Source organism: Lepisosteus platostomus, chromosome 16 (assembly GCF_059453375.1).
Source record: "Lepisosteus platostomus isolate fLepPlt1 chromosome 16, fLepPlt1.hap1, whole genome shotgun sequence".
Taxonomy (NCBI): Eukaryota; Metazoa; Chordata; class Actinopteri; order Semionotiformes; family Lepisosteidae; genus Lepisosteus; species Lepisosteus platostomus.
In genome coordinates, this window is record NC_142626.1 from 826,425 (window position 1) to 839,962 (window position 13,538).

General features: G+C 59.1%; 2 protein-coding genes across 2 annotated transcripts; both read right to left on the reverse strand.

Moving 5' to 3' along the window:
• Nucleotides 1-726: 726 nt before the first annotated feature.
• On the reverse strand, nucleotides 727-2,218 carry LOC148646563 (cytochrome c oxidase subunit 8A, mitochondrial-like). Its single transcript, XM_088608806.1, has 2 exons — nucleotides 2,039-2,218; nucleotides 727-1,022 (listed from the first exon to the last, which is right to left on the reverse strand). The coding sequence occupies exons 1-2, from the start codon at nucleotides 2,150-2,152 to the stop codon at nucleotides 927-929; spliced, it is 210 nt and encodes a 69-aa protein (XP_088464932.1). The 5' UTR covers nucleotides 2,153-2,218; the 3' UTR covers nucleotides 727-926.
• Nucleotides 2,219-2,600: 382 nt separating this feature from the next.
• Nucleotides 2,601-11,565, reverse strand: slc22a6l (solute carrier family 22 member 6, like). The gene is made up of 10 exons (XM_088608769.1): nucleotides 11,049-11,565; nucleotides 8,547-8,650; nucleotides 8,110-8,264; nucleotides 6,350-6,518; nucleotides 6,073-6,196; nucleotides 5,603-5,718; nucleotides 5,011-5,225; nucleotides 4,183-4,291; nucleotides 3,720-3,923; nucleotides 2,601-3,462 (listed from the first exon to the last, which is right to left on the reverse strand). Exons 1-10 carry the CDS (start codon nucleotides 11,373-11,375, stop codon nucleotides 3,369-3,371), a joined length of 1,617 nt encoding a protein of 538 aa, XP_088464895.1. The 5' UTR covers nucleotides 11,376-11,565; the 3' UTR covers nucleotides 2,601-3,368.
• Nucleotides 11,566-13,538: the final 1,973 nt, after the last annotated feature.

The window sequence follows — 13,538 nt, forward strand, 5'->3', positions numbered from 1 at the left end:
CAGCTCTGTTCTAGACACACTGACCCTCCAGGACTGGACCGGCCAGCTCTGTTCTTAACACACTGACTCTCCAGGACTGGACAGCTCTGTTCTAGACACACTGACCCTTCAGGACTGCACAGCTCTGTTCTGAAGACACACTGACCCTCCAGGACTGGACAGCTCTGTTCTAGACACACTGACACTCCAGGACTGGACAGCTCTGTTCTAAAGACACACTGACCCTCCAGGACCGCACAGCCCTGTTCTAGACACACTGACCCTCCAGGAGCGCACAGCCCTGTTTAGACACACTGACCCTTCAGGACCGGACAGCTCTGTTCTAGACACACTGACCCTCCAGGAGCGCACAGCCCTGTTTAGACACACTGACCCTTCAGGACCGGACAGCTCTGTTCTAGACACACTGACCCTCCAGGACCGGACAGCCCTGTTCTAGACACACTGACCCTCCAGGACCGGACAGCCCTGTTCTAGACACACTGACCCTCCAGGACCGGACAGCCCTGTTCTAGACACACTGACCCTCCAGGACCGGACAGCCCCAGTTTAAAGGAACTTCCAAACCGCTGATGAAGCGAGCAGATGCCTGTTGCAGCTGCTGTCCAGTGAGGCTGTGTTCACTCTGAAGGGCCAGGCAGCCAGGCCTGTGTCCCAGCACACCCCACAGTGGAGTGGGGCAGGACAGGCGGACGGCGCCCTCCGGGGAGAAACAAGGACAGGAGGGAAGTTTAAATAGCTTTTATTGTAACATACTCGTCAGAGGGCAAAAAAAACAAAACATCACAACAACAACAACAACGTGGAGGCAGCGAGCGCCGGGCGGCTCCTGGGAGACCCGCGGACGGGGGCAGAGGAAGGAGGGGAGCGCTGGTCCCTGGGGGTCCGCGGCGGTCCGGTCCAGTCCGGCCCGGCCCGGGGCTCTCTCAATCCCTCTTCTTGTAGTCCTCCATGTGGGACAGGATCCAGCCGGAGGGGCCCAGGATGGCGAGCGAGAACGCAAACATCCCGATGGCCGTTTCCTGGAAGGGAGCAGAGAAGCCGAGGGGGATCAGGGAAGGAAAGGGAAGGGTGACCCCCCCCGCCGTGTTCCGAGGAGAGGCGTGTGCCCACAGGTCACAGGTCACAGGTCACAGGTCACAGACCGCACAATGTTGGTCAAAGCACAGTGAGAAGCTGGAGATCCCTGGCTGCGCTTCACGGACTAGAAGCTAATTCCTAAAGCCAGGCTCTGCCACAAAACTAGGAATCAGGCATCAGCCGGCAATTCAGAGCCAGGGAGGTGAATAAAGATCAGGGCCTAGAGTCGGGATTCCCCGGAGCAGCAGGAGGTTTCCCTGCCGGCCTTCAGCCATCACCTGTCAGAGTGAGCGCCAGCAGGCCGGGGACTACTCCGGCCGGGACCCCTTCCGACAGCCCTGAGCAGCCCACCCCCCACCTTCCCCAGCGCTAGGGGGGGGAGAGGGGGGTGTTCTGGGGTCCCCGTAACCCGGACACCCAGGCTGCCGGCTCACGTCAGGTTCGGCGCTGATTCGTAAGAAGTTAGTGGGCGGAAGAGCGCGTCTCCATTCCGGCCGAAGCCGCAGGAGTCGGTTTTCCCCACAGCAGAGGAAGGGGGTTATTTAAAGGCGGCCGGTTACATCACACCTGCGCTGATAAACCGTCTCGATCTGCCCTGACCCCCTTTCTAACCATATTACTTATTACTTACTACCTATTTAGGGAGATGGCCGTGTGCGTATTAAAAACCAAGACTGCACGTTATCCCGACAGCTAAACCCGCCACCCGAATCAACGACCTCCAGCCGGACACACCGTGACCTTCCCGCATCACACGGCAAAACAGGAAGAAGGACCAAATTCACAACTACGGCTGATAACTGAGCGTCATGAACTGTTTACTTCTCGCACCACGTCGACCTCCGGGCGATTACAAGTAGGCCCCTGGCACATCCCCGGCCTCGGGTGCGCTCTCCGCCCGGGCTGCGACACCCTCCGGATCCCGGGCCAGCGCCCAGACTCACTCCCGAACACTTACAACGGTGCCGATCGCTTCCTTGGGCGGCTTTGTGTAAATACTAGCCCGCTGGGCGATGGCTGGTCCCCGCAGGGCCGAGCGGGCGGTCAGGACACCTCGCAGGAGTGCAGACATCGCTGTTCCAGTGCTCAAGTCGTAAAACCTGCAGCCGTCAGTTCCTAGCGGAAGGCAATAAGAGTCGTCACGGGAATATGACGTCGACGGCGCGGCCTTCAGGACCGGGGATGTTGGGAATTGTAGTCTTTTGGGTGGGGGTGTCTTATTTATCGACACTCCAGCTTGTAGAAAACCCTCCCACCACCCAAAATAAAACTCGCCGAGGCCCACAGTCAGCCAGAGCTGGCAACCCTACCTCTGGAACGTGCTTCCTTGGAAAGACACCCCCTTCAGTCGGGTGAAGGGAAAAATCCTGCACGTTTCTATACATACTGGCTAGAGGAAATTAAATCTTTAGAATACCTTTCTGAATCCGGCACTATTTTTATTTCATACAGTATTGCTGTACCTGTAAATAATCTCAAAACCACCAAACAAAAGCAGACTCTGAGTTTTAGCCAGAGGGTATGTGCTAGATTATTGAAATTATTTATTTAGGATTTGAAAACATGAGGCAGGAAAAAGACACACCAGGCAAGACAAGGGCGAGTGAGCAACGTCCCTTTCCAGGCTTTCTTGAAGGGTCACCGTACAGAGCTGTTCCCTCCCCCTGGGATACATCTTCACCCCTCTCTGTGCTTCAGACAGGTGATGTCCTCTTTACTTAGATCCTGTTTCTCTGTATCTGTATGTGGTCTGACCGATACAGGGAGCACAGGCGCTGTGTGGACACGCGGACACACTGAGGCGCACTCAGACTCAGGGACGCACTCATCCGCTGACACGCTGAAGCACAGGGGCTCGTTGAACCCCGGGGTCAGCCCAGGTGACTGCGCCAGACTCGGCGGAGCAGCAGAGACGTGCTGCCGGACGGTCGAAACTGGACGTGCGTTCATTTAGGACGGAGAACAGGAAGCAGTTCTTTACACAAAGGAGAGTTGTGGGTGTCTGGAGCAGGTGGTTGAGGTGATGAACAAAATTTTAGAATGATTGCGCTACTAGACTACCAGATGAGCCACACTGGGATCAAGCCTCCTCTCGTTAGCAGCCAAAAAATTTAAAATCAATCAGCTCTCTGAGATGCTGACACCCTGAGACTCTGGGTACTGATCTAATACGCTGGCATGTGGACAAGGCGCATATATGGGATACAGACAATAAGGCGATAGGACTGGCCAATGGGAGTGTTTATAGAAGTGATGGGGTGTGGTCATTTGTGATTGGGGGCGTGGTCTCATATGGCCTCTTTCAGCAGCGAATGCTTGACCTCTTTCAGCACAAGCTCCTCCTTTTTGGGCGGAGCCTTCGCCGCCTTCTGCCCCTGCGCTCTGGAACAGGGAGAGACGCATGTTAAAATGTCAAAACAAACAGTAATTAAGTCAGCAGAAGTTTATATATTCATTTGTAATTCAGTTGTGCAGAACTGTACACTTGGACGGGAGACATCTCGCGGTTCAGGTCCAGTGTTATAAGACCAGCTGGTCCGGTGGCTCAGGTCCAGTCTTTTGGAAAAGGAGGTTCCTCTGGAGCCCGACAGCGTCAGAACAGTCCCAGCCCTCCCTGGCGCCCCTGCGTGACCCCTCACCTCTCCTCCACGTCCTGGATGGTGTCAGGCAGGGCGACTGCCAGCGTCTCGGGGAGGAAGGCGGCGATGATCCCCGAAACAACGGGGGCGCCCCCGTAGATCAGGCCGGGCAAAAAGAACTGGAACTCCCCCAGCAGCTGCACCAAGGGGGCGACCATGGCCCCCAGCCGGGCCATCATGCTCACCCACCCCATGCCATTCTGTCTGGGGAGAGGGGGCAGGAGGGAGACGGAATCAGCACCCCGTATTCCACCCTGATGGTGGGGTACAGCCCCCTGGAGGAGAGACAGCAGCACTAGAGAGAGGGGGGGGTGATAGGGGGAGGAACTGGGGTACAGCTCCCCACAGTAGAGACAGCAACACTGGAGGTGATGGGGTGATAGGGTGAAGATTTGGGGTACAGCTCCACGGTATAGAGAGGGAGAGGACTGGGGGTGACGGGGTGAGGAATCGGGGGTGTTACCGGATGACAGTGGGGTACAGCTCCGCGGAGTAGAGGTAGCAGCACTGGAAGGAGGCAGCCAGACAGCCCTTGCCCAGCACAGCCAGACAGGTCCTCAGGGTCTGCAGATCTGCACACAGAGACACCGGCTGTCACCGCGCCGTCCTCGCGTGTCCACACCTGTCCACACCTGTCACGCGGCAGGCCGTCCCGCGAAACCCCAGCCAGACACCGCCGAACCCCCCATTCGACATCGAACCCCAAAGGATCCTGGAGCTGGGATCGCACCGCCCCCCCCTCTCTCAACCTCGGGCTCGCCCCCGTCTCCGCCTCTCTGTCCGTCTGCCGGCTTTGACCTCACCCCTCTCCTGCCCCCCCCAGAGCCGGCTCTGCTTCTCCCTCTCCCCCCCCCTCTGCTCTCCCTTCCTCTATCGGCTTCCCTTCTCTTCTCCCCCCTGGAGACTCTCCACAGCCCAGGCACTGTCTCTTTCCAGATCAGATCAGACCAGGGCACTTGATCGGTCATCTACAATTTCTCATACTGGGAATGTGTCTTTCCACAGACCCCAGCTTGCTCTCCCTGAGTCACACAGACAGGGAGAGAGAAGCTGGGGGTCAGAGCGCAGGGTCGGCCATTTACACGGCGCCCCTGGAGCAGCTGGGGTGAAGGGCCTCGCTCGGGGGGCCCAACGGAATAGGATTCCTCTGCCGGCCGCGGGATTCGAACCGGCAACCTCCCAGCCACACTGCCCCCCTCCTGTCCAGCACAGAACCACGCTTGGCGTCAAACCCCACACAGGCTCACGGGTGACGACACCCCCCAGTCCCGTACGGGCGGCAGGGACGGACCGTGGGGCACCAGCAGGTTGGCGAGCACGGCGGTGCCGGCGAAGGTGAGGGCGCCGCTCAGCGAGGGGCGCCGCCCCAGCGTGCTCATGGTGGCCATGATGAGCAGCTTGGCGGGGATGTCCACGGCCCCGAAGATGACCTGGATCAGGTAGATGCCGACGCCGAACTTCTGCAGGTCCATGGACAGGCCGTAGTAGGCGAAGCTGGTGGAGAACCTGGCGGGGGAGGGGGAGACGTCAGCAGGAGAGGCTGATGGGCTCCGTTAGCCAGCTGGAATGGTCCAATTAAGATGCCAATGAATGGAATTAAAGATAAAAGGGGTCATTGAATATGCTAATTAGATCAGCTGCTAAGGGAAAATATCAAAGGGTTCGATCAAGGTGCTAATTGGATCAAGTAAGATGCTAATGGTTTCAATTAATGTTAATAAGGTCAGTGCTACCGCCAGTGTGCTCAGTTAAGCTGGTCCTGGCGCTGGACACCCCTGTGCAGGGCCTGCGAGCGCAGAAGGTCAGAGTTCGGTGGGAGAGGGGCCCCCGGGGTCCGGAGCACTCTGCCGCTCGGGAAGAGGAGGGAGAGACAGCGCCCTCACCAGGCGCAGCTGAGAAAGGCAGTCATTCGCCTCATCCCCGGAGTCCTGAGCAGGTCCAGCGCAGTGTGGGAGCTCTTGGTGGAGGATATCTCCTTCTGCATCGCCGCCTGGAGCATCTGCAGAGACACGGGTTCGACACCGAGTCAACACACACACACAGAGTCAACACACTGCCCCACACACACACACACAGAGTCAACACACTGCCCCACACACACACACACACACACACACACACACACACACACACACACACACAGACATCACACTGCCCTGAGGGTGGACACCGAGCGCTGCTCCAGTCAGGGAGACAGGCAGGCAGAGAGACACACACACACACACACACACACACACACACACACACACACACACACACACACACACACACACACACACACACACACACACACAGGCGGGCACACACTGACATGTGGGCACACAGACAGACAGGCGGGCACACACGGACAGACCTCGGAGTTGATCTTGTTGCACTCCTCCTTGCGCCCGTTGATCCGTGCCACCTGCTGCAGGTTCCGCACAGCCACGTCCGTCTGCCCGTTCACAACCAGCCAGCGAGCCGACTCCAGTAGCCAGCTGCAGAATAACACACACACAAGGTCACACACACACACACAGAGTCACACACACACTGAGTCACACACAGGGTCACACACACAGAGTAATACACGCAGAGTACACAGAGGTGAACACACGCCCGCGGTCTCTCGAACCCGTGGCGGCCCTCACCAGGAGTACAGGAAGCTGACGTAGAAGGGCACCGACACGGCCAGGGTCAGCCAGCGCCAGTCACGGATCACATACGCCACGCCCGCCAGGATCAGCTGACCAATCGTGTAGCAGTATCCCGTTCCCATGCCGATCAAAGTGCGCACACGCGTGGGGATCCACTCCAAAGCTGGGGGAGACAGACAGGCACTGCTACAGACAGACAGGCACTGATCTAGACAGACAGGCACTGCTACAGACAGACAGGTACTGACCTAGACAGACAGGCACTGCTACAGACAGACAGGTACTGACCTAGACAGACAGGCACTGCTACAGACAGACAGGTACTCCTACAGACAGGTACTGATCTAGACAGACAGGCACTGCTACAGACAGACAGGTACTGATCTAGACAGACAGGCACTGCTACAGACAGACAGGTACTCCTACAGACAGGTAGTGATCTAGACAGACAGGCACTGCTACAGACAGACAGGTACTCCTACAGACAGGTACTGACCTAGACAGACAGGCACTGCTACAGACAGACAGGTACTCCTACAGACAGGCACTGATCTAGACAGACAGGCACTGCTACAGACAGACAGGTACTCCTACAGACAGGTACTGACCTAGACAGACAGGCACTGCTACAGACAGACAGGTACTGATCTAGACAGACAGGCACTGCTACAGACAGACAGGTACTCCTACAGACAGGTACTGATCTAGACAGACAGGCACTGCTACAGACAGACAGGTACTCCTACAGACAGGTACTGACCTAGACAGACAGGTACTGCTACAGACAGACAGGTACTGATCTAGACAGACATGCACTGCTACACACAGACAGGTACTGACCTAGACAGACAGGCACTGCTACAGACAGACAGGTACTCCTACAGACAGGTACTGATCTAGACAGACAGGCACTGCTACAGACAGACAGGTACTCCTACAGACAGGTACTGACCTAGACAGACAGGTACTGATATAGACAGACATGCACTGCTACACACAGACAGGTACTGATCTAGACAGACAGGCACTGCTACAGACAGACGGGTACTGCTACAGACAGACAGGCACTGATCTAGACAGACAGGCACTGCTACAGACAGACAGGTACTGATCTAGACAGACAGGCACTGCTACAGACAGACAGGTACTCCTACAGACAGGTACTGACCTAGACAGACAGGTACTTCTACAGACAGACAGGTACTGATCTAGACAGACATGCACTGCTACACACAGACAGGTACTGATCTAGACAGACAGGCACTGCTACAGACAGACGGGTACTGCTACAGACAGACAGGCACTGATCTAGACAGGCACTGCTACAGACAGACAGACAGGCACTGCTACAGACAGACAGGTACTCCTACAGACAGGTACTGACCTAGACAGACAGGTACTTCTACAGACAGACAGGTACTGATCTAGACAGACATGCACTGCTACACACAGACAGGTACTGATCTAGACAGACAGGCACTGCTACAGACAGACGGGTACTGCTACAGACAGACAGTCACTGATCTAGACAGGCACTGCTACAGACAGACAGACAGGCACTGCTACAGACAGACAGGCACTGATCTAGACAGACGGGCACTGCTACAGACAGACAGGCACTGATCTAGACAGGTAGGTACTGCTACAGACAGACAGGCACTGCTACAGACAGACAGGTACTGATCTAGACAGACAGGCACTGCTACAGACAGACAGGCACTGATATGGAGAGATGTGCTGGCAGGGAGACTCACTGAGGGAGAAGGAGTTGAGCATAATGCCGGACAGAGCCATTCCACACACGAACCGGAAGACACAGAAGGCAGGGAAGGTGGGGGAGAAGGCAGCACAGGTACCGGATACAGCCAGGAGCAGGTGAGCGGACAGCATGAGCCACTTCCGGCCAAACCTGGAGGGGGCAGGAGTGGGGGGTGGGGGCAAGAGAGAGGGAGAGAGGGGGAGAGCAGGGGCCCGAGATATAGGAGGGGCAGGGGTGAGAGACAGGAAGAGAAAGGAGAGTGAATTATATTGTTCCACGCTCCTACCACCCTTTGTGTAAAGAAATGCCTCCTGTTTCAACTGCACTTACACATAGTTTCCAGGTGCTGATTCAGCCTAGGGGAAGAAGGGGGGATTGGGATGGTACAGTCCTAGAGCCATGAGCGGTGTGTCTGTGTGCACCGGGACTTACCTGTCTGACAGGCTCCCAAAGACACCAGCACCCACCAGCACCCCCCCCATGTAGATGGTTTGACCCATCTGCTTCAGAGAGCGCAGGTCACACACGAGGTCCCACTGAGGAGGAGAGAGAGGAGAGGGGGATGGTCAGAGAGGGGGGAGAGAGGAGATGGGAGAGAGGGAGAGGAGACAGGGGGAGAGAGGGAGAGGAGACAGGGGGAGAGAGAGGAGAGAGGGATGGTCAGAGATGGGAGAGAAAGGAGAGAGGAGAGATGGAGAGGAGACAGGGGGAGAGAGAGGAGGGAGAGGAGAGGGAGGAGAGAGAGGAGAGGGGAGGGGGCGAGAGGAGACGGGGAGAGAGAGGAGATGGGAGAGAGGGAGAGGAGACGGGGAGAGAGAGAAGAGGGGAGAGAGGGGAGACGGGGAGAGAGAGGAGAGAGAGGAGAGGGAGGAGAGGGGAGACAGGGGGAGAGAGAGGAGAGAGAGGAGAGGGGAGGGGGCGAGAGGAGACGGGGAGAGAGAGGAGATGGGAGAGAGGGAGAGGAGACGGGGAGAGAGGGGAGATGGGGAGAGAGAGGAGAGGGAGGAGAGGGGAGACGGGGAGAGAGAGGAGAGAGAGGAGAGGGAGGAGAGGGGAGGGGGCGAGAGGAGACAGGGGAGAGAGAGGAGAGAGGGATGGTCAGAGAGGGGAGAGAGAGGAGAGAGGAGACGGGGGGAGAGAGAGGAGAGGGTAGAGAGGGAGAGGAGACAGGGGGAGAAAGGAAAGAGAGGGAGAGGAGACAGGGGGAGAGAGAGGAGGGAGAGGAGAGGGAGGAGAGGGGAGGGGGCGAGAGGAGACAGGGGAGAGAGGAGAGAGGAGACAGGGGGAGAGAGGAGACAGGGGGAGAGAGAGGCGAGGGAGGAGAGGGGAGGGGGCGAGAGGAGACAGGGGGAGAGAGAGGAGAGAGAGGCGAGGGAGGAGAGGGGAGAGAGGAGACAGGGGGAGAGAGAGGCGAGGGAGGAGAGGGGAGGGGGCGAGAGGAGAGGGGAGAGAGGAGACAGGGGGAGAGAGAGGCGAGGGAGGAGAGGGGAGGGGGCGAGAGGAGAGGGGAGAGAGGAGACAGGGGGAGAGAGAGGCGAGGGAGGAGAGGGGAGGGGGCGAGAGGAGACGGGGAGAGAGAGGAGATGGGAGAGAGGGAGAGGAGAGGGAGGAGAGGGGAGGGGGAGAGGAGACAGGGGGAGGGAGAGGAGAGGAGAGGGAGGAGAGGGGAGGGGGCGAGAGGAGAGGGGAGAGAGGAGACAGGGGGAGAGAGAGGCGAGGGAGGAGAGGGGAGGGGGCGAGAGGAGACAGGGGGAGAGAGGAGAGAGAGGAGAGAGGAGAGAGGAGACAGGGGGAGAGAGAGGAGAGAGAGGAGAGAGAGGCGAGGGAGGAGAGGGGAGAGAGGAGACAGGGGGAGAGAGAGGCGAGGGAGGAGAGGGGAGGGGGCGAGAGGAGACAGGGGGAGGGAGGGGGGAGGGGGCGAGAGGAGACAGGGGGAGAGAGGAGAGAGGGGAGAGAGGAGACAGGGGGAGGGAGAGGCGAGGGAGGAGAGGGGAGGGGGCGAGAGGAGAGGGGAGAGAGGAGACAGGGGGAGAGAGGAGACAGGGGGAGAGAGAGGCGAGGGAGGAGAGGGGAGGGGGCGAGAGGAGACAGGGGGAGAGAGGAGAGAGAGGAGAGAGGAGAGAGGAGACAGGGGGAGAGAGAGGAGAGAGAGGAGAGAGAGGCGAGGGAGGAGAGGGGAGGGGGCGAGAGGAGAGGGGAGAGAGGAGACAGGGGGAGAGAGAGGCGAGGGAGGAGAGGGGAGGGGGCGAGAGGAGACAGGGGGAGAGAGGAGAGAGAGGAGAGAGGAGAGAGGAGACAGGGGGAGAGAGAGGAGAGAGAGGAGAGAGAGGCGAGGGAGGAGAGGGGAGAGAGGAGACAGGGGGAGAGAGAGGCGAGGGAGGAGAGGGGAGGGGGCGAGAGGAGACAGGGGGAGGGAGGGGGGAGGGGGCGAGAGGAGACAGGGGGAGAGAGGAGAGAGGGGAGAGAGGAGACAGGGGGAGGGAGAGGCGAGGGAGGAGAGGGGAGGGGGCGAGAGGAGAGGGGAGAGAGGAGACAGGGGGAGAGAGAGGCGAGGGAGGAGAGGGGAGGGGGCGAGAGGAGAGGGGAGAGAGGAGACAGGGGGAGAGAGAGGCGAGGGAGGAGAGGGGAGGGGGCGAGAGGAGACAGGGGGAGAGAGGAGACAGGGGGAGAGAGAGGCGAGGGAGGAGAGGGGAGGGGGCGAGAGGAGACAGGGGGAGAGAGGAGAGAGAGGAGAGAGGAGAGAGGAGACAGGGGGAGAGAGAGGGGAGGGAGGAGAGGGGAGGGGGCGAGAGGAGAGGGGAGAGAGGAGACAGGGGGAGAGAGAGGCGAGGGAGGAGAGGGGAGGGGGCGAGAGGAGACAGGGGGAGAGAGGAGAGAGAGGAGAGAGGAGAGAGGAGACAGGGGGAGAGAGAGGGGAGGGGGCGGGCCCTGTACCTCAGTGATCACGGTGGAGCTCATCTCCGAGAGGTCGTACTCCCAGCCGTCCTGGCAGGCCTCCAGCCCCGGGTCCGAGCCGTTGTGGCTGCCGTTCCACCGCGGCGGGGCGAACCTGTGGCAGGGCGCCGGCCGGCCCCGGGCGTCCAGCGCCAGGCGCGACAGGTTGGCGGGGGCGCGGCAGCGGTGCGCGGGCACGGCGGCCGCGAAGTTCTGCAGCAGGTTGTGGCTGGCCGCCAGCAGCATGGGCGCCGCCAGCAGCACCACGTGCAGCGCCTGGAACCGGCCCGTGCCGCCCACCTGCTCCAGCACGTCCGCGAAGGCCATGCGCCGAGCTCCCGGGAGCAGGAACCAGCAAGGGAAAAACCCGGGAAGAGCGCGCCCCCCCGCCTCCTCTCGGACACCCCCCCACCAGACGGCTGACGGACAGCGCTGTGGACAGCTGACCGTGGACCACGCAGCTGGACTGACCTCACGCCTCACCCCTCAGGTCCGGGTGCGACAGGCGGGGCGAATGAGCGAGTCAGGAATGATGTTCGGGGGCCAGAAACCCCTGGGTCCAGCGAGCCGCAGGCTGCGTGGGGTCAGTCTGCAGTGTCCAGCGAGCAGGCTGTGTGCGGTCAGTCTTCAGTGTCCAGCGAGCCGCAGGTTGTGTGTGGTCAGGCTTCAGTGTCCAGCGAGCAGGTTGTGTGTGGTCAGTCTTCAGTGTCCAGCGAGCAGGTTGTGTGTGGTCAGGCTTCAGTGTCCAGCGAGCCGCAGGTTGTGTGTGGTCAGGCTTCAGTGTCCAGCGAGCAGGTTGTGTGCGGTCAGTCTTCAGTGTCCAGCGAGCAGGCTGTGTGCAGTCAGTCTTCAGTGTCCAGTGAGCAGGTTGTGTGTGGTCAGTCTGCAGTGTCCAGTGAGCAGGCTGTCTGCGGTCAGTCTGCAGTGTCCAGCGAGCTGCAGGCTGTGTGCGGTCAGTCTTCAATGTCCAGCGAGCAGGCTGTGTGCAGTCAGTCTTCAGTGTCCAGTGAGCAGGTTGTGTGTGGTCAGTCTGCAGTGTCCAGTGAGCAGGCTGTCTGCGGTCAGTCTACAGTGTCCAGCGAGCTGCAGGCTGTGTGCGGTCAGTCTTCAGCGTCCAGCAAGCGAGAGGCTTCTACTCTGCTCTGTGTTTCTAGCAGGTTACATAAACTCCTATAATCCTGTGGGACTGGTTACTGTTTTCTGGGTTTACTATAAGCGAGAGGGAGGTATGCGTGTGGGGGGGGCGGATTAATGGGCAACATGGCGTGTAAAACAATAAGCCAGGAGCAGGAGCCATAGAGACAGGGGAGTCTTACAGCGTCCAAGGACAAGAGACAGAAAACTGAGGTCCTGACTCTCTGCGGTCATTAAAAACCCCAGGGTCTTTCTCAAAAAGAGTAGGGGTGTTACCCCAGTGCCCTGGCCATATTCCCCCCTGGCCTTTACCCCTCATGGGGTGCAGGGGATCCCCATGACCTGTACAGAGCTCTGAGTGGGGTGTCCAGAAGAGAGTAACAGAAGTGTGAGGAAGTGTTATTATTATTGTTGTTCTTACAGGAACTGGGAGAGAGAGGGAGGCAGTGTGGGCTAGTGGTGAGAGCTGAGGCACTGGGAGAGAGAGAGAGAGGGAGGCAGTGTGGGCTAGTGGTGAGAGCTGAGGCACTGGGAGAGAGAGAGAGAGGGAGGCAGTGTGGGCTAGTGGTGAGAGCTGAGGCACTGGGAGAGAGAGAGGGAGGCAGTGTGGGCTAGTGGTGAGAGCTGAGGCACTGGGAGAGAGAGTCCCTGGCCAGACTCCTACGGAGGAGGAGGAGGAGGAGGCCAGGAACAATTGACCTTCTCCTCATGACAAGATTCCAAAGTCCAGGAGAATCTCTAACTGTGATTCCCCTTTTCCCCAGTCACTGTGCTCCAGTAGGAGAGCTCTCCAGCTCCACTGCCCCCTTCACAGCACAGAGTCCCAGAGCAAGACGCAGGCCGCCGGGAGCTGACCTCACTCATCAATGTCCGGTGAAACAGAGCAACCCTGTGACACAGAGTGTCCAGTCAGAGCCTGTACCCCAGGGGTGTCTGTAGAGTGTCCAATATGAGTCTGGACCCCAGGGGTGTCTGTACTGTGTGCCCAGTAAGAGTCTGTACCCCAGGGGTGTCTGTACAGCGTGTCCAGTAAGAGTCTGGACCCCAGGGGTTCTGAAACAATAAGAAAATGATTCTTACTCCTCAGCTTTAAGGGCACACATCAATAATAACGGATCTTTGACTCTCTTCCAGGCCCCCGTGATGCAGCAGGATTTACAGTCCTCTCGCGGACAGCGCAGTTAAACAGTGGCTCGTCAGCCTCGTTAAGGCGACACGCCCCATTAACATCGGGCGCTGGCGTGGGCGTGGCACACTGCGATGAGCTCACGAGGAGGAAGCCAGCGTCGTTTCTGGCGGCCAGCTTCGTCGGGAGCTGTGCCAATTCCCAGTGAGGTCCAGCGAGCCGGCACCCTG